Genomic DNA, 17,854 nt, shown 5'->3' with positions numbered 1-17,854 from the left:
TGTTGTGTTTAAAGTTGTGTCTGCATCTACTGTAATAGCTAAGAGACAACATTTTACAACTTTGTCAAATATTACCTGGTCTATTCTAGCCCAACTCACTTTTAATCTCGAATGAAGGAAATCAATTATAAACGGGGAGAAGTGGTGGATGTCCAAGAAGAGTTTGGCGTAATTGAGCTCGAAGAAAACAAAAAATACAAAGGAAATAAACCTTTGGTTAAACCTCATGCTGACTCAAGGGGTGTATTTGGAGGTAATCTTGCAGGTCAAGCATTACTCGTGGCGATGAAATCATGCGATGCAGAATTCAGTCCGCATTCACTACATTCATATTTTGTCCGTGCTGCTGATCCCGAAACACCGGTAGAATGGGAGGTGGATATCATCTCAAATGGGAATAATTTTGCCAATAGAACAATTAGAGGAGTACAAAGAGGCAAGATTGTGTACATTGCCAATGTATCTTTAACAAAGAAGAACTCATATGAGAAGAGTATGAAAAAGTATGAAGAACATGCTGCAAAAGTGAGAGAAAAGGAAAAAGAAAAGGAAAAGAAGCGCAAGGCAAGTGAGATACAAAAAAGGAATGGAAATGACACTAACGCTGAAGGTGCTAGTGACGATGATGATGACGATGATGACGATGATGATGATGATGATGATGATGAGAGGGGTCCAGCCAAGCCATTTGGATTCCAAACACCAGTACACAAATGGTTCCAAACACATGCAGATACTAAAGATCTTCCAGTGCTGGCAATTGAATCGAACATGTTGTCATATTTCAAATTCTTTCCTGAGTTTCTCCACCTCGACCTATCCAAGTACGAAGACGAAATTCCTGTTGCTCAACGAAGATTGGCATTCTTGGTTCGTTGGGGGATAGATAATGAGCAAGGGTTTGACCAACCATTGAAGAATGTAGATGCAAAATTTCAGTTTGTTGGCTTAGCAAACTTGTCCGACTCATTGTTGTTGAATGTATTGCTAAGAGTATTGAGGATTGAAGATGTGCAATTGACAGATTATCACAAGACATTCTTTGGAGTGAGTTTGGATCATGTATTGTACATTCACGATGATGATTTTGATGTCACGCAATGGATGGGCTACTGCTTCAAGGCAATCAGATTCAGCCATGACAGAATAATAATGGAAGGTGAGTTGTACAATCACAAAGGCACACATGTTGCTACCGTGATACAAGAAGGTCTCATTAGGTTTGAAGGCAAAGAAAGAGGAGCAAAATTGTAGCGAGTTTGTAGATGTGTACTGGATATAGACTATAGACATGCAATTGTGATTTATATTGTGCAATCTCACAGTGTTTCTGATTTCTTAATTTCTCTGTTCTTACATCTGTCTTTGTCTTCAATTGTGATTTCTTTTATTCTTCTTCTTCGTCTTCGTCTTCTTCTTCTTCTTCTTCTTTGTCTTCTTCGTCTTCTTCTTTAATGGGGGAGGGGGGAGCACCAAATACATGGCGTTCGCGCGCTCGTGAATTCTGACATCATACTCGTAGATACCACAGATTCACAAAACCTGTATTTACAACAAAATTCATTAAACCTTTAATTCAGAACCATACCATCACTTTTGAATAAAGGAAAAAGAAGAAGAAAAGAAAAGAAAAAAAAAAAGAGAGACGTTTCACATATATCACTTATAATTTATCTAATGCCTTACGAACCATTACTAGATCTAAACAAGTTCAATGAGGTGACTTTGAAAAATTTAACTGATCAACTCGACAGAGTCTACACTTCCAACAACTTGCTCGTGCTTGATCCAATATTATCTCCACTCATCAATAGATTAGCTTCGTTTCTGATCATCAAAGAACATGCCAAGTGTCAAAATGTTGCTTGGCTCAATGATGATTTACTCAAAATTCCAATTGATGTTGTTACGAAATATTCAAGCTTGGTTATATTAATGCCAGAGTCGTTAGAGAATCTTGGGAAACTAAAAAGTTATATATCGACTATTGCAAAGAAGGCGCATGGCTTACGGTACAACTTAATAGTTAAAGATTTATCCAAGACATTTGTATTCCAGGTGAACCAACAATTTGAAGGTATCATTGACTTTGAAAAAATCTTGAATTTGAATAACAATAATAATAACAATAATAATAATAATAATGAATACCAATATTATGATAATGAGGATAAGAATAAAATTGAATTTGAAATTGAAAACGAAAATGAAAATAAAAATGAAAAAAAAGAAAAGAGGATGCATATGATGATAATGAAAAACAATGAGAAGAAAAAGACAATGCCATTGGTTCCTAGACCCCTTTCTATCACTTCAAAGATAAAACTCTTTGATTGGAAAACAGATCCAATTTACACTGACGGTATACTAGTTACTGAAGAGACAAGTCAGTTTAGTGGATTAAATGACTATTTTGAACGGCCTTTGAAGCAACTCAATCAACTTTCTGATGCATTGATCAAATTATTGTTTTATGGCATTAAACCTAACGATAAGCACCGTCATCATTTCAAGTTGAGGAATATATATGGTAAGGGTAATCATTCCGAGTTGTTCATTAAAATGTTGAGAGAGTCCCAAATACCATCATTTTTGAGTGAAAACATGCAAACGACGGAGATTGAATTCTATCAAGATAAATTACATAGTAATACTGACTTGGTTGTTATTGAACGAAACGTTGACTTGTTTCCAGTTATCTTTAGTCAACTAAATTATCATGGAATAATTGATGATATGTTTGGTATCAACTTTGAGACTATTGTGAAATTTGAAGGTGGTATTAGCAATAAAGATTTGGCAAATGATGAGTTATACAATAATGATTTGAAGCATTTGAATTTCTCAACGGTGGGTGCAAGATTGAATAGATTGGCCAAGTATATTAAGCAAAGATTTGAAAATACCGGACGCAATGATGACGATACAAATATCAATGAGATGAAGAATTTGGTTGCCGCATTGGGTAACTTAACACAACAGCAGGAACTTTTGAAAAAACATACATTGATTGGTGAAAGCATTGTAGGTAAAGTAGAGACCGATTATGAGAAATTTTTAACTTTCCAAAACGATGTGTTTGATATGGATTATAAACTTCAAATATCCAACTTGAAACTGTTTCTTAATAACAACTATCCAATAGAAAACATATGGACTATTATTTTGCTCATTGGATACATAAATGACGGAATAATGAATACGGACTTGGAGATGATAATGACGGAGATTCATGAAAATTATGGCTTTAGTGCTGTATTATCGTTGCAGCGATTGATTGATTTAAAACTAATTCGTAAAGTCAACGATTCGTCCAATGACTTTTTTGCATCCTTGGGCTTGACGAGTCAAAAGAAACACGCGGCTACTCCTCAAGTTGACGAAGACGACTCTGACGTGGGTATTAGTGGTTGCAAAGATGTGTTTAAGAGCAACTACACCTTGATTAATAAATTCTGGAACTTGCACCCGCTGCCAGAAGAAGAACTCGAAGGGGAAGAAGAAGAGGAAAAAGGAGGACTAGGAAGAGGAAAAAATAGGAGGGTGGAAGATGGTAGAGGTGATAATGATGATAATGATGATGATAATCATCATAATAATAATAATAATAATAATAATAATAACAATAACGACGATAACAGTAGGAAGGATAATAAAGGTGTTAATGGACAAGGAAGAAACTATAACAAGATGAATGGGTTGAAGTCGAACGATACACATGGAAATGAAATAAAACAAGGTACCAGTATTTTGAAGCTATATCCAACTCCATCATTTACCCTACCTGGAAATACTGTCCCCATAATTTATCGAATGATTGAATCCTTATATTTCCGTGATTTCCTTAAATACAAACCAGTCAACAACATCAAGAGACGACCCAACTGGGATAATCTCGGCTTGAATACAATGTTTGCAGGCAAAACAATCGATGTAAATCTAGAGAATGTGAATGACGATAAGCTGAAGTACTTGGTGATTGTTATAATTGGGGGTATTACAAGAAGTGAAATGACATGTTTAAAGTATTTAGAGGAAAGATTAAAGCAAAGAAAAAACGGCAGCGGTGCTTCGAAAAAAGTCATAGTATTAACAAATGGCATAATTAATAATCGAAAACTCTGGCAGTTCATAGACCAATGATTTTGTTAGACAAGCATTTTAAAAAGAAAAGAAAAGAAAAGAAAAGAAAAGTCAAGAAACAAAGCATAATCAAGTCTTAAGAATTGTTTGTTTGTTTGTTTGTAAGATTTTTTTTTTGCCATATTTTAATCTTTACTTGTGAATCAGTCCCTTCTACTACTTTCTTTCGTCCTTTTTTTTTTGTTCTTTCCTTCTTACATTCTTTTTTGTCAATAATGAAATCGTATATTCATTTAAACTATATGGATATTTCTTTTCTCAGGATAAATACTCTCAATAATCAGACTATCCTTTTTTGTTGAAATTTAACCAAGCTTCTTCTTCTTCTTCTTTTTCTTCGATCATAAATAGTCGCTGCTCCTTTTCTGTTTAAATTTGAAAGAAAAAAAGCTCCTCCTTGTTTCTTATGCCGGTCTCACCTCATTTAAGCCACGTCGTCAGCTTCTCTTTGAGCTTTCAATTGAGCATAGTAAGCTTCTCTCTTGGCAACGATTGGTGTGTGTTCAGTGTACCAGTAGAATGTGGCTAAAGAAATACCAGTAGCAAAACCGATGGTGATGTCTGTGATGATCTTTCTCTTTAATGTTCCTGTAATTGGTGTGATGGCCATTGTGGATATATGTAGTTGATTTTAGTGTAAGTAATAAATAATGTATAGTTTGGTTTACGTTTTCAAGTCCAAGATTGGTTCTGGTTTTCTTCTCTTTTATTTTATAATTTTTGTTTTTTTTTTTTTACTTTTTTTTTGGTTGATGTAATTGGTGCTGGAATTGAAAATTGAGAACTTGTACGTGGGTAAACGAAGGGGGGCCGCCAAAGTGCGAGAATGAAAGAGAGAGGGAGAGTGTTTAAAGCGCAAGAGTAAAAAGTACAAGTCGACCTGGCTAGGAACCAGTGTCGCGGTTGAGGGCGAGATAATCGTACGAGCTAAAAGATTCTTTTTACCGCAAGCCATAGTAATTTTAGCCATCCGTTTAGTGCGATACAATAACTAAAATGGTAGTAATGGAATATTGAGTGAAATTTTGAGTACAAAATAGAGTCAAGAAGATTGCGGTGATGGACAAAATGAGAGGAAGAGAAAAAACACAAATGATTTTTGTTTAAAAAAAAATAAAATGTAAAAAGGAAAAAAAATCACCTTATTTTCTGCCTTTTGGTAGCAGTGTGCTACCAAACGCTTCTTTTTTCTTTTTGGCAACGAACTCATTACTATTGGACGGAAAGTATTCCACGCAATCGCAAACGCGCATAGACTTAGCATAAATACAATATATACGCAGGCAAAGAGAGAGTGAGAGTGTGTGTGAGGTACTAACATACGCACAAACAGGAAGAGAGAAATAAGGATATAAAGACATTCACCAAACAGAGAAGGGATGAAGAGTATGTCTTTGGGATATTTCACACACCAAATTACACGACCCTACACCGTATACATCAAGTATTTCAGAAACCGACTGATTTTTGCACAATTACAATCAATCTTTAAACCTATCATCACTATTATATTACTGCTAATAGCATCAACACTAACAACCATCAAATACTTTATTGTACTTTACACCCTCCCCATCTAAATATATATATATACATCTATCCATCTACAATATGTTGTCCAGATCACTCTTGCAAAGAAGCAGCAAAGCAACCATGTCTCCAGCTAAGCAATTAACTCAATTGCTCATGCCAAAGAGATCTTTCCAACAATCCTTAAGAACATTGAACAAGGAATTGCCAGCAATGGATCACATTTACGGTACACCAAAGGAAGGTGTCTACTCCAACTTGCCATTCCAAGTTAAGGACAGAAAATTCATTCCATTTTCAGTGTGGTACTGGGGTGTCTTGGGATTTTTCTTTTTCTTCCCATTCATGAGTTCAGGCTGGCAAATGTACAAAGCTGGTGTCTGGAACCCATTTGCCAAGTCTAGTTAAATTGTTTGATACAGACTGGATTTTGGTGAATAATACAAAGAGAAAGAGTTGTTGGTTTTTTTTTTATTCGGTCTTTTGACGTGTACAGGAAGATAACAGCACGATTTGAGGTGGACATTGATATCAATGAGTAAGGCTTAATATATCATTCATCTATTAATAAAATGAATAATATTTTTTTTAAAAAAGAAAAGAAAAAGAGAAGAAGAGGAAAAGAAAGAAATATACATGAGACAATGAACTGCAAATCTTTACCAATCTCTTTCTTTTGCCTTTTTTCTGTTTCCTTCTTGATTTTAAGATAGCAAAAATTGTCTCTCTTGTTTTTGTTTCTATTTTCCAACCTCTTAAACGCCTTTCCCTGCTCTTTCTTGTTTTACGTTTGCCATGTATTGTTTACACATCTAGGAGTTTTTCCAAAAGAAAAAGGGAGTCGATTTGACTAGAATTGTGCCTGCAATGATAGCTCCAGGTGGCATCCTCTTCAGTAATACAAATTTTTCACCAAGTGCAAGAAGAAAAAATTTGAATTACAATTACAAGTGGCTTCAGCCTCGGCTCTATTTCCCAACTATTTGTTGTTATTTCTTTTTTTTTTCTTCTTGGTTTTTTACTCAGTAACAACAAACCTTACTCTTTTTACGGATCTCGTGCTTTCTCCATCTTTACCATCAGCAACAGAGGTATTCGTAGTACCAGCACGTCTCTTTAAACAGGACTTTTTGAGGGGTGTGTCGCTGCTATTCAAAACTTTTAGTGGCTCTATATCTTTGTCTCCTGGAGATACGCCGATAAAACTATTAGTATTGGGTTCATTCGACTCAGATGAATTTTGTTTACTGATTCCTCTATCATCACTCAAGTTTGCATTTCCTAGTGATTTTATATGTTGATCACTTGATTCACCAGCTGATGTCAGCAAAGCGACAGAATTATGAACTTCTGTACTCTCTTTTGATGTAACCATTGTAGGGATACGACATGTAGGTTCGAAAGAATCTTCTGGAGAATATGCAACTGGACTGTATAGTTCATCATCATCGTCATCTTCCTCTGCTTTTTCTTTTTCGTCATCGTCATTGTCATTGTCATTGTCATTGTCATTGTCAGTATTATCACCATCATCATTAACGTTATTGGAATTAAAATCAGAGTCCGATTTCTGTGCAACTTGTTGTTTATCTCCATTTGCGACGGTTTGAGATACTAGCGGTTCGTCTCCAATTGACGATGGGATTCCCGTATTCTCAACTTGCAGATTTAGTGTCTTTTTTTCTAAAGAAACATTTTCCTTTTCAATACTTTTTCTTACAAAAGGGTCAACATCTGAATTGGAAGTATCTACCTTGTCACTCTCAACTTTCGGATTTGATTTTCTTATTTGTCGTTCATCATCACTATTATTGAGAGTTTTGCTTTGTTGAGGATCATCTGCAGATACAAGTGTTTCTTTGTTAGTAAACATGGGTGCTTCTTTCGGCTTTCCAAATACGGAACTGCTTAGTCCAGGGAAGAAGCCCAAAATATCAAAGCTTTGTGCAGGTTGTTCTGTTTGTTTTGATTGGTCCAGCAAACCTGTTTGACCAGCCAGTTGGGTGTGTTCAAGTGTTGACGTTCCGTCGTGTTCACTTTCCTTTTTCTCATCCTTTACTGTCGTCATTGAGGAATCGAGTCCAGGGATTTCGACTTTGATTTTCTTTGTTACCGCTTTGCCAAAACTTTTAATAAACTGGTCGAATTCATTTGAATTCGATGTGGAGAAGAACTGTCTCTTGGGTTCCTTACAAATGGAAACAAAGTTGGCTGTAATGTATTTATTTATCATCTCTTTTGTTTCCGACCGGCGCAGCCTTTTTTGCGTCTGTGAAACACGTTCCTGCATTCTTCTTCTAAGCTCAATCAAGAATTCCACTTGACGGACTCCATTTTCATTTAAAGTTTTTAGTGAATCCTCAATGGTGATAAAGTACTGTTGAAACGTGGTTTGAATATCTTGACTTGTCGGTCGTAGTTTACCACCGTCAATATTCTGGAGATCCCGCTCAAATACCTCAACATTATCAAGACAATTGTTCACTATACTAACAATCTGGTTCCTCTCCTTTTCAAAAATATCCATCTGTTGCATCTCCTTTTCTTCGATAAATTTTTGATCCAACTTGTAAATATCCAAATCTCTGTTCATTCGGTTAACTAAAGCCAAAGCAGTCAAGCCTCTATCAAACAATATATGCGAATTTATTCTAGGAAATTGTTGTCGCAAAGCTCCTGGGTCATCTTTGCTCTCAACTCGGGCAACTTTTTGTTTAAAACTTTGGATTTTATCAAGTTCCTCCTTGGGGAAGACTGCTTTATAAAAGACTTCACCTTGTTCATTGCGATGCTCGTACCATGTCTCTAGTAGATTCATTAATGCCTTACGAAACGATACCCCATCTTTCAAGTATCCATCACCAACATGAACATATGCATAAGTGAATACGTCATATATAATACTGCCAAATAGAATATTGTAAGGATTCCCCTCCTTGGCAAGACTATCCAACACATACATTGACAAGATTTTTTCGCTTTGTGAAGAGTGCTCAATGCGCTGCCGTACAGCGTTGACAATTTCTGGTGCATCATCCACATTGGCCAATGCTATTCGGGATAAATCATCGATTATGATCTTGCTTCCTCGTAGCGTACGAAGTTCCATTAATTTTGTTTTGAAATTATCCATCAGTGCTTTCAAAAGTGATAATGACGACGATGTTTATGGTTTTGACTATTGTGTATATGTTGATATAAACAATCTAAACGAACTAAATACGTTTAGGTTCCTTAATTTCGTATTGATCCGTCGAGCGCCGTTTGAGTCTTTTATCTACAATGATTGTAATGGTAATTGTTCATGCAAAACCAAAAAAAAATAAACAAAAATTGAAAATTGAAAATTGGAAAACGAAAAACGAAAAACGAATAACGAATAACGAAAAATAAAAAAAAGATAAAAAAAAAGTTTACAAGCTAAGAGCCCTTCACAATACTGATGGAGCGGGTTTTATATGTTGCTCTATGGTGCAGGAGGGAAAATCACTTGTGGTCAATAGGTTTCTTGGATATGTTGTCGTGGGTGTGGTTGTGAATTATTTAGCTCTAAAAAAAACTGCTATTTTGAGAAGATCCTATAAAGTCAAACAGCTCTGCTTGTGGTAATTTTTGCTTGTTTATTTATATATATATTTATATATATAAATATAATATTATATTTTCTCTTTCGATTTAGATTTAGATTGTGTTGCGGAAATTTAAGTCACCAATGTATTATAAACAATGCGAAACTCAAATTACAAATCTGTATACATATATATATATATAAATGGATATAGATATATAATGGAACGCAATTTATTCTTTTCATTTTACTTGTACAAAAAAAATTGTTTCAGCAATACTTGGTACCAATTCTTTTCTCATTATTGAATAAATTTGGCTTTTCAATGCAGGAAATACTCAGATGATGTATCAGATGATTTTTGCAAGATATGATTCAATATAGGGCCTTTGCCCATGAAGCTTGAAGAGGAAGTGCTTGGGGTCTTGAAGGAGTGATTCGAAATATGTATATCCCTATAATTTGTGTTTATTTGACGCCCCATCTTCATGTTGGCGGTGATCCTTGTAGCTAATTGACTTGTGAGTGATCTAGTATTCAGTTTCCCGAGCTTGTTCAATCTCGATTTTTGAAGATTACTTCGTGAACTTGCAAGAGTTGATGTTGTAGTACCTGAAGAAAATAATGTAGATCGATTTGCATTAGGTTCACCAAAGCTTGTTGATGCTGAATAGACCAGCTGTCTTGAAAAAGGATAATATACGTCGTGTTGAGAGTGGTATTGGTATTGATTTTGATGCTGCTGCTGCAGGCTTTGATCATTTTGTTGTAATTGTACAATATGCGGATCAACAAATGCAGAACAGACTGCAGTTGCAGTCGTCTCGGGTGTTTCTTTAGTACGTCTTGTTTCGAATTGTTGCTGAACATTGTTGATAAACTTATTCAGAGCACAATCTTGTGGGTGCCATGTTAGAGTGTTTTGTTGCTGCATATCCCTATTAAATAGCGAATTATTAACTTGGTTGTTGCTCGTTCTACCCGTTGCATATGGAGTGTCGTCTAAAATCATTGAAAGTTCAGTCGGCTTTTGTGACTGCCGCTGCTTTCCATCCTTGATTTGCTGTTTCAAATCATTCAATTCACGTTGCAACTTATCAGCTTGCGACTTGTAATTAGCCATTTGAATAATTTCTTCCTTAGCAGCAAATAAAAACTCTTTTTGTTTCTTTACTTTCTCCTGAAGCTTGAGTATAGTTTTTTTCTGGAACTTTATTTTCTCATCCATTCCCGTGATTTGAAACTTGTTTGCACTATTGAGCACCTCTATTTGTTGCGTAACCGGGGTGAAAAAGCTATGCAATTCAATGGGCAAACTTTCTTCATCAACCAATACTGTTGAGATCTCTGTAATTTTGCAAACAGGGCACATGACGGAGTCTAAAGCAATAGAAAGGTGTGTTAGAAAGCAAAGTTTGGCAAGAGTAATTGTATGGTATTCTGTAAGGTCAATACTTACCATTGAGATGTCCCGAGCAAATGATATGAGCACATGACGTTAATAGTAGTTTCTCATTGGTTGCTTTACAATCTAAAGAATCTTTAAAACAAAGTCCACAGTATATATATGATGCGTTTAAGTCCATATTTGTTGAGTCGTGGTTTGATTAATACCTTATATTGAGAAAGTAAATTTTTTGCAACCAATTCTCATGAAATTTTACTGTTGATCTTTACTATTACGAAACACGCATACAAGAAAAGAAATAAAAATAAGAATATGAAGATAACCCAGTACGATACAGTGAGTTTGAGAACAAGAGAGAGAAAAGAAATGAAAAGAAACACTCACACAAACTTGGGCACACAATTGACTCTTGAAAGTGTTTGAAAAGTTCAAGAAATGAGATAAATCAATGAACTAACCAGTAAGTATCGAAGTGTGTTATATTTTTTTTTAGATTCACGTTAACTATTTTTGAATCTTTGTTAATTCTTGTCATTCTTTTATTCCAATACCAAGAGGGAAAAATAAAATGGTGAAAATGAATTAGAGAAAGAAGAAGAAAAAGAAAATAAACCAGATATTAACAAAGTAGACGGACCAGCAATCCCCATGGCTTCGTTTTCACTGCCATGTGAGTCACGAATGTCTTGGTTCATTGTTCTTCTTATCCTCTTTGATCTTCCCGTCTTTCTTGTCCTCCACCCTCCAATTCCACAAAAAAACCACGAGGGAAAAAAAGCCTACACCGGTACCGGAGATATTTCTCCAACAAGGAGAAAAAAAAATACAAAAAATACCAAAAAAAAAAAAAAAAAAATTGCACCTAAAGACTCATAAACCTAAAAACGATCCAACTTTTCTAAGCGCCGTAGATTTCAATTTCCTTTCCATTTCATTATTTTCACCAACCATAGTATTCTTCTTTCACCCATTTGTATCAACAAAGAAAGAAAGAAAAAAAAAAAAAAGACAATAAACCACTTTACGATGATTAGTAGCTCCGCAATCAACAGAACATCGATGTTGCTGAGACACCTTCGATCATTCTCGACTTCTTCGAGAATCGCTAACAAGATTACTGTCAAGAACCCAATTGTTGAATTAGATGGTGATGAAATGACCAGAATTATTTGGCAGAAAATCAAAGACGATTTGATCCACCCATATTTGAACGTTGATTTGAAATACTATGATTTGGGTATTGAGTCTCGTGACGCAACAAATGATCAAATCACCGTTGATGCTGCACATGCAATTCAAAAATATGGTGTTGGTGTGAAATGTGCCACCATTACCCCGGATGAAGCTAGAGTTAAGGAGTTTGGTTTAAAGAAAATGTGGCTTTCACCAAATGGTACCATTAGAAACATTCTTGGTGGTACTGTGTTTAGAGAGAGTATTATCATTCCATGTATCCCTCGTTTGGTGCCTGGTTGGAAGGAGCCAATTGTTATTGGTAGACATGCATTTGGAGATCAATATAAAGCTACCGATTTGGTGATACAAGAGCCAGGTACTTTGGAGTTGAGATTTACTCCAGACAATGGTGGAGAGACACAAACCCATAAAGTGTACCAGTACTCGGGTCCCGGTGTTGGATTGGCCATGTACAATACCGATGAGTCTATTCGAGGTTTTGCCCACGCCTCTTTCAAGATGGCGATCAACAAGGGTCTTCCACTTTATATGTCGACCAAGAACACAATTTTGAAGAAGTATGATGGACGTTTCAAGGATATCTTTCAAGAAATCTACGATAGTGAATACAAGCAAGAGTTTGAAAAGAAGGGGATCTGGTACGAGCACAGGTTGATTGATGATATGGTTGCACAAATGATCAAATCTAAAGGAGGCTTTGTTATGGCATTGAAAAATTACGATGGTGATGTCCAATCAGATATTGTTGCTCAAGGATTTGGTTCATTGGGTCTCATGACCTCTGCATTGATGACTCCAGATGGCTCAGCTTACGAGTCCGAGGCTGCTCACGGAACCGTCACCAGACATTATAGACAACACCAACAGGGTAAGGAAACCTCTACCAATTCAATTGCCTCTATCTTTGCTTGGACAAGAGGTATTGCCCAACGTGGTAGATTGGACAATACACCCGAAGTTGTTGAGTTTGCAAACAAGCTTGAGAAAGCTACAATTGATACTGTACAAGAAGACAGAATCATGACCAAGGATTTGGCTTTGGCTATGGGCAAGACCGATAGATCAAGCTACGTCACAACTACAGAATTCTTGGATGCTGTTGCCAACAGATTGAAGCAGTAAATTTGAAAATTTGTTTAATTGATTTGTAATAGACACTATAGCTGAAAGAATAGCTGAATTTGAAGTATCATTTTTTAAAAACAAAAATTTCAATTATAACTTTCGAAACATTCCATGCTTTTCAATTTATTTTTTTTTTCCTTTTGCCTTTCCTTTTTCTTTTGCCTTTTGCCTTTTTGCGTTTTGGAACTAGAGTACTTGTCCTTCTACTCTAACTCCTTACTCTCCAAATACTCCCATAAATAGTTTAGTCCGTAATATGTGCCGATGGATAGCAAGCATATTTTGGTGAATGGTTTAGAAAAATGTCTATAAAATACAGTCTATTGGTATTTGTTAGCATATAATTCAAATTATTCGATGCTTGAGTCTCGGAAGACAATTGAACAGGGGGATGCATTAATATTTTTTTTTGCTCTGTTTAGCTATGTTTTGTTTTGTTTAGTTTTGTTATGTTATGTTTTGTTTTGTTATGTTTTGTTATGTTTTGTTATGTTTTGTTATGTTATGTTTTGTTTTGTTTTGTTTGTCTTTTTTTTCTTGGTTCTATTTTGCATCTTGATCAAAGTGATTGATGTGAAGATTGATACATACATGAGGGTTTACCCGAAACTCTTCAATGGGATGTTTGGACTTTATGCTTTGGAATCTTTTGAATACTAGCATTCTGGAGACCATCCTCTGATCTTTTTTTGTTTTTTAAAGAAGAAGCGGAAGCGGAAGAAGAAAATGAAAATGAAAATGAAAAAAAGGGGGGGAGGGAGAACAAGGTATGAGCAGTGAAAAACTGGAGGGGGGATTGTGCCTATGGTAAGGAGGCTGGAAAGAGATTGGAATCTAAATAGAAATGAAACGAAATGAAAAAAAAAAAAAGTAAGCTACGATTAACCTATGAATCAAAATTCCCTTATCCTCCATTTCGTTGCAATTATTTTCTTTTCTTTTTTTTTGTCTTTGCCTTTGCCAGAAGTGTCACGTGCTATATATGAAAAGTAAGTAAAATTGAATCTTGGGTTCAAAAGCTCGCGATAAGAAATGAGAGAATGTGTGTGAGGGAGGGGGGGAGAGAACCAAGGTTACGAGAGAAAACGACGCTGAGTTGGATAATAGAGAAGGGAAGAGAAACAAAAAAATATATGATAAACTTTGCAAGCTGTTCAAAAGTGAACAGAAAGAAGATAGAAAGAAAAGGAGAAAGAGAAAGAGAAAAGAAAAGAAACTAACGAGGGGGGGGGGAAGGAAGAGGGGGAGAAAGAAGAAGAGAGTTAAGGTGAATAAGATTATATTGATTTATTTGTATTCCAGATATCTTTGGAATGGCCATTTACTTTCCAAACCTTGTTCTAATCATTATCTCAAATCTATATCAGCTTCAATCACTAAAATTTACTTTTTTTTCCTTTTTTTATTTCTCTTGCCGTGTGTATTGTTTCAATTAACAATATATGAGATACCTCCCTAGGTTAGGAAGACGAAAATTCGTTAATTGGCTCATTTCGACTCAGAGTTACCTAACCATACACTTTAGCTCGAAAAGATTACTACAATAATATAAATGATGATACTAATAATATTCATAATAATACTAATAATAATGATAATAATAATGATAATAACACCAATAGAAGGAAAAGGTAAAAGAAAAAAAAAAAAAAAAGAAGAACAGGGAATGGATAGTGAGTGAGATTGACAAAGTTTGTTTGACAAAAATTGTGGGAAAGAGATTATGCGCATAAATGTCTTCTGTGCCTTGTGATGCTGTTGTCACTATCCCCGTCCCCAATTTTCAAAAAAAAAAAAAAAAACACTAATTTAGTACTGCTAAACTTATTAAATAATGATGCACATAATTTACAGCTTCCCAATCAAAAAGAAACCTATTTCAAACAGCACAGTTGTTTTCCTTTATCTTTGGTTTGGTTTTTTTTTGGCAGATGGGGGTGGAGGGGACTGATATTTTCTTTGATCTTTCAAAACCAAAACGACAAATAATATCCTACTTCAAGCTCGTTTGATTTGTCTCTTTTTTTGTCTTCGCAATTGTAGTTGAAGCCACTGCTACAGCCAATCTCACTCTCGAATGGCTTCAATATTCGTAATATGCAAACTATGTTAAATGCCAGTTTTTTTTATTTTATGCTACTTGCCAAAAGAACATTTTATGAAAAAAAAAGAATAAAATTAAAAGAATTCAAAGAAGAACCAAATAGGATTAGCTTTGGTTGATTATGGTTTGTTAAAGTTTCAGAACCAAGCTAAATGTATTAAGCGTTTTCTATTTTTTTTTTTTTTACCTCTTGTCATTTTTTTAGTTTTATCTTTACTTTTCTTGTTCTCGTATAGATATAGTATGATACAGTTAATCAAGCTTAGTAGAGAATACCAACCAAATTTAAATATGGTTGGTGTTCAAGTCTTGAAATCAACCAATAATGTCAGTGCTTGTAGAATAAAAAGAAAAGGAAGGAACTATTAAAACTATATTTTTGTATTGTGTCCCTCTTTGTAGAAAGTGGGTGCAATTATGTTAGCCCCTTAAGTGGGATGGATGGAATACGAAATCTTTTTTTATTATTATTATTTTTTCTTCGGTTGATGTTTGATGTGGAACCAAACAAATTTTGGGGAATACAAGAAATGGGAAATGGCAAATGGGAAACTGAAAAGCAAAGGATAAGGAACATGGAACATGGATAATGGAACAAGAAACACAGAACAAAGGATTCTTTAAGCATAGATGCTTATTTGAGAATTTTGGCATAGATTGCTTTGGTCTATTCCACTTATTGTTCTCTTACTGATGTGACTCCATATCTAGCATAGATAAAAGTCTAGATTCATTTATATATATATATTTGCTCTCTCTCTCTCTCTTTCTTTCTTTCTTTCTTTCTTTCTCTCACTTGAAAGAGTTGCTAACGTTCATCCACAAGAGTGTGTATAGAGAAGGATAGATGGAATGAAGAAGGAAGAGAAGGGGTAGTTCAGGTGCAAGATCCTTAGACTATTTTCAGATTGTACGTACTTTATATTTCAATGGTCCAAGCGTCAAGAACTCCGCTATAGCTTCCAAAAATGAAAAAAAAAAAGAAAAAAGAAAAGAAAAAGAAGAAAGGAAAAAAAAACACTAACAGTTGAAAGTTATCATTTAAGAGTAGTACCAATCATTTGAATACAAAACTGTGGCATTTAAAGTCTAATTGCTCGTTGTTTGTTTGTTTGTTTGTTTGGTTGGTTTTTTTTACTTGAAAAAAAAACAATTAAATCAATAAAAATCGAAAATGGGAGATAAAAAACCTTCAACGACTTGGAAGTTCAGAAAGAAAGACTTATCATCATTATATACACATTATGATCTGCCTCACTCACTTGTCAACCCTCCTTCTCCCGTGGATCAACGATAATGCGATATTTACTTTTCAATTTTTCGTTATTCGTTATACCTCTTTATTTTCTTTTTCTTTGGTATCCCCTAAAGTTTGTAAGCTAGTCCTTTTCTTTTTTTAAAATTTTGATCCAAATCCTATTGAAAATCTTATACGTCATTTGCTCTGTCGTCTAAAGAGTTGCATAATATGTATTTGAGTATAGGTGATTCCCTATCAACCTAAGCTAAAGAAGGATTGAAGATTAGGAAATAAATGGAATAGGAAAGGGGTGAGATAATAAAGTAAGGAGTTTGAAAGTTTCCGTTTCCATTCCAAAAGGTCGGACATGAGTTTGTAATTTTTTTTATTTTTTTTTTTATTTTTTTTTCTTTTTCTTCTCTCAAATTAATTGGTGGTCTCATAAGACCTTTGAAAGGAGTGAATTGACACCCATAATAGTCGTAGTGGCAGTAATGGTGGTTTAGTTGCTGCTAATGCATTGAAAGTGATGCGTTCAACGCAGATATGATGGTCACTCACATACGGAGCTGACGGTTTCTTGCATATGATACTAAACCTACGAGAAGAAGAAGAAGAAGAAAAAAATAAGTGCCAGTCGAGTCTTTTAAACTGTATTTTTTTTTTGAAATTGTGAAAACAATAGAACGTTAAGCAGAGTAAAATGAACTAGAGTGTAAATTAGAGTAGAGTTTGTAAATAGGAGAATGTAAATTTAGGGATCAAAACGATTTTAAAACTATTTCGAGGACCTTCATTCAGTCCGTGTGCAATTTAGCCAAAAAAAAAAGGAGATGGCTCATAACTTGCTTCTAACTTCTCGGTCTCGTCTAATTGCGCTGAAACCATATGTACTTAGATTACTTGGTTAATTAGATAATCGGGCTTCTTCTTCTTCTTCTTCTTCTTTCTTCTCTTTTTCTTTCACTTTTGTATTGGTAAGGAGTATGCGTTTATGCCATTAAAATCAAGAAGGGGGTGGTTGGTGGATGAAGTGAAAAGATAGAAATGGGAATGGAAGTGACATGTGGTTATTGAAAATTGTAAAAAAAGAAAAAGAAGGAAACAGGAATTAAGATGGCAAATCCGTCTTTAACAAAAAAAAAAAAATCCTAAAAACAATCCAATCAACTATCCTCTGACATCTCTTTCCTCCCTTTCCCATTTCCCATTTCCCATTTCCCGTCCCCCTTCTACCTAACCTCCCTTCCGCTTGTCTCTCTCTCTCTCTCTTTCTATTTTCTTTCGTGTAAGGAATTGGCTGGAAAGAATAAAGGGGTAGCTTTTATTGTTCTTGTCAGCTTCTTTTTATTTTTTATTTTTTTATTAGTGTATTGTCTTTTTTGTTTCCACGCCCCTTCCTCTACATTCTCCTTCTACAACTTGGCTGTGTTCTTTTGATCCTTTTGTCCATTTGTCTAATCTCTTCTATTCTTCTATTCTCTTTTTCTCTTTGTCTCATTCTCTTTCCATCCCCCCCCCCCCCCATCCTCCCTTATT

The 17,854-nt window shown here is 35.0% G+C and overlaps 6 protein-coding genes across 6 annotated transcripts; 4 read left to right on the top strand and 2 right to left on the bottom strand. All coding sequences in view use genetic code 12, as the record gives it.

The window, feature by feature from the left end:
- Positions 1–111: 111 nt before the first annotated feature.
- On the top strand, positions 112–1,254 carry PVL30_000945 (uncharacterized protein; the record flags this gene model as incomplete). The annotated part of the gene is made up of 1 exon (XM_001528412.1): positions 112–1,254. One exon carries the CDS (start codon positions 112–114, stop codon positions 1,252–1,254), a length of 1,143 nt encoding a protein of 380 aa, XP_001528462.2.
- Positions 1,255–1,677: 423 nt separating this feature from the next.
- VPS33 (Vacuolar protein-sorting-associated protein 33) lies at positions 1,678–4,143 on the top strand (the record flags this gene model as incomplete). The annotated part of the gene is made up of 1 exon (XM_001528411.1): positions 1,678–4,143. One exon carries the CDS (start codon positions 1,678–1,680, stop codon positions 4,141–4,143), a length of 2,466 nt encoding a protein of 821 aa, XP_001528461.2.
- Positions 4,144–5,754: 1,611 nt separating this feature from the next.
- Positions 5,755–6,081, top strand: COX8 (Cytochrome c oxidase subunit 8A, mitochondrial; the record flags this gene model as incomplete). Its single annotated transcript, XM_001528409.1, has 1 exon — positions 5,755–6,081. The coding sequence occupies one exon, from the start codon at positions 5,755–5,757 to the stop codon at positions 6,079–6,081; it is 327 nt and encodes a 108-aa protein (XP_001528459.1).
- A 610-nt stretch (positions 6,082–6,691) lies between these two features.
- Positions 6,692–8,782, bottom strand: PVL30_000942 (uncharacterized protein; the record flags this gene model as incomplete). The annotated part of the gene is made up of 1 exon (XM_001528408.2): positions 6,692–8,782. The coding sequence occupies one exon, from the start codon at positions 8,780–8,782 to the stop codon at positions 6,692–6,694; it is 2,091 nt and encodes a 696-aa protein (XP_001528458.2).
- A 781-nt stretch (positions 8,783–9,563) lies between these two features.
- On the bottom strand, positions 9,564–11,344 carry PVL30_000941 (uncharacterized protein; the record flags this gene model as incomplete). The annotated part of the gene is made up of 2 exons (XM_001528407.2): positions 9,564–10,588; positions 11,263–11,344. 2 exons carry the CDS (start codon positions 11,342–11,344, stop codon positions 9,564–9,566), a joined length of 1,107 nt encoding a protein of 368 aa, XP_001528457.2.
- A 331-nt stretch (positions 11,345–11,675) lies between these two features.
- On the top strand, positions 11,676–12,968 carry IDP1 (Isocitrate dehydrogenase [NADP], mitochondrial precursor (Oxalosuccinate decarboxylase); the record flags this gene model as incomplete). Its single annotated transcript, XM_001528406.1, has 1 exon — positions 11,676–12,968. One exon carries the CDS (start codon positions 11,676–11,678, stop codon positions 12,966–12,968), a length of 1,293 nt encoding a protein of 430 aa, XP_001528456.2.
- Positions 12,969–17,854: the final 4,886 nt, after the last annotated feature.

Source organism: Lodderomyces elongisporus, chromosome 1 (assembly GCF_030384665.1).
Source record: "Lodderomyces elongisporus chromosome 1, complete sequence".
NCBI lineage: Eukaryota > Fungi > Ascomycota > Pichiomycetes > Serinales > Debaryomycetaceae > Lodderomyces > Lodderomyces elongisporus.
This window is presented reverse-complemented; position numbering and strand designations above follow the sequence as displayed.